The sequence below is a fragment of the Camellia sinensis genome, chromosome 2 (genome assembly GCF_055761805.1).
Source record: "Camellia sinensis isolate YWXY chromosome 2, ASM5576180v1, whole genome shotgun sequence".
Lineage (NCBI taxonomy): Eukaryota > Viridiplantae > Streptophyta > Magnoliopsida > Ericales > Theaceae > Camellia > Camellia sinensis.
In genome coordinates this window covers 168,423,438-168,424,831 of record NC_138962.1, presented here as the reverse complement: position 1 = coordinate 168,424,831, position 1,394 = coordinate 168,423,438, and the positions used below count along the sequence as shown (strand labels likewise).

The 1,394-nt window shown below is 39.0% G+C and overlaps 1 protein-coding gene across 1 annotated transcript; it reads left to right on the top strand.

Annotated features, from left to right (window-relative positions):
* The first annotated feature begins 233 nt into the window (after positions 1-233).
* Positions 234-1,182, top strand: LOC145819227 (putative mitochondrial protein AtMg00860). The gene is made up of 2 exons (XM_082913190.1): positions 234-291; positions 821-1,182. Exons 1-2 carry the CDS (start codon positions 234-236, stop codon positions 1,180-1,182), a joined length of 420 nt encoding a protein of 139 aa, XP_082769316.1.
* Positions 1,183-1,394: the final 212 nt, after the last annotated feature.

Sequence of the window (1,394 nt, the reverse complement as noted above, 5' to 3'; positions counted from 1 at the left end):
TTTTATTTCTTCCCTTCAGGCTAACCGAATGTTGAGAAAAGGGTGTCATGGTTATTTAGCTTGTGTGGTGAGTATCGAACAACCAGAACAGAAGTTAGAGGAGTTGTTTGTAGTGAGGGAATTTATTGATGTTTTTTCCAGAGGATCTACCTTGACTTCCTCTAGATCGTGTGGTAGAATTTTCCATTAACTTGGTCCCTAGCATAACACTTATTTCTAAAGTGCTCTATAGAATGGCATCGTTGGAGTTGAAGGAGTTACAAACTCAGTTACAGGAATTGTTAGTCAAAGGTTTTATTAGGCCGAGTGTTTCACCTTGGAGAGCACCTTTGTTGTTTGTGAAGAAGAAGGATAGGTCTATGAGGTTGTGTATTAACTATAGAGAATTGAACAAAGTCACAATGAAGAATAGGTGTCCTTTACCATGTATTGATGACCTATTTGACCAATTATAGAGAGCTTCGGTATTCTCTAAGATGGACTTGAGGTCAGGCTATCACCAGCTGAAGGTAAGGAATGAGGATGTTCCTAAGACCACTTTTAGAATCCGTTATGGGGCATTATGAGTTCTTGGTGATGCCTTTTGGTATCACAAATACTCCAGCCGCATTCATGGATTTAATGAACAGAGTATTCAAACCCCAACTGGATAAATTTGTGGTAGTGTTTATTGATGACATCCTAATTTATTCGAGGAGTAAGGTGGAGCATGAGCAGCATTTGAGGGTAGTACTTCAGATCCTTAGGGAGAAGAGATTGTATGCAAAATTTAAGAAGTGTGAATTTTGGTTGAGCATTGTATCATTTTTGGGTCATGTAGTGAGTAAAGATGGGGTATCTATGGATAACATGAAAGTGGCAGCAATTATTGGTTGGCCACGACCTACTTCTGTGGTAGAGGTATGTAGCTTTCTAAGGCTTGCTGGATATTACAGACGGTTTGTGGAAGGATTCTTCCTTATTGCTTTGTCACTTACCAATCTCACTAGGAAAAGGGTAAAGTTTGAGTGGAATGATGATTGTGAGCATAGCTTCCAAGAGTTTAAACAGAGGCTGACATCAACTCCAGTCCTTGCCTTACCGACAGATGGGGGTGGTTTTGTGATTTATAGTAATGCTTCACGACAGGGTTTAGGATGTGTGCTCATGCATCATGGAAAGGTGATTGCTTATGCATTATGACAGTTGAAAGTACATGAGAGAAATTATCCTACGCATGACTTGGAGTTAGCAGTAGTGATTTTCTCTCTTAAGATCTGGCGACATTATTTGTATGGAGAGTCATGTGAGATTTACATTGATCATAAGAGTTTGAAGTATATTTTCACACAGAAGGAACTAAATTTGAGGCAAAGAAGATGTCTTGAGTTGCTAACAGATTATGATGTGAATAT

Excerpts from the sequence above, each read along its gene's own strand:
- LOC145819227 (XM_082913190.1), top strand. The coding sequence starts at position 234 with ATGGCATCGTTGGAGTTGAAGGAGTTACAAACTCAGTTACAGGAATTG. Across the intron at positions 292-820 it reads ACAGGAATTGTTAGTCAAAG|TGAGTAAAGATGGGGTATCT; the intron begins GTTTTATTAGGC and ends TGGGTCATGTAG.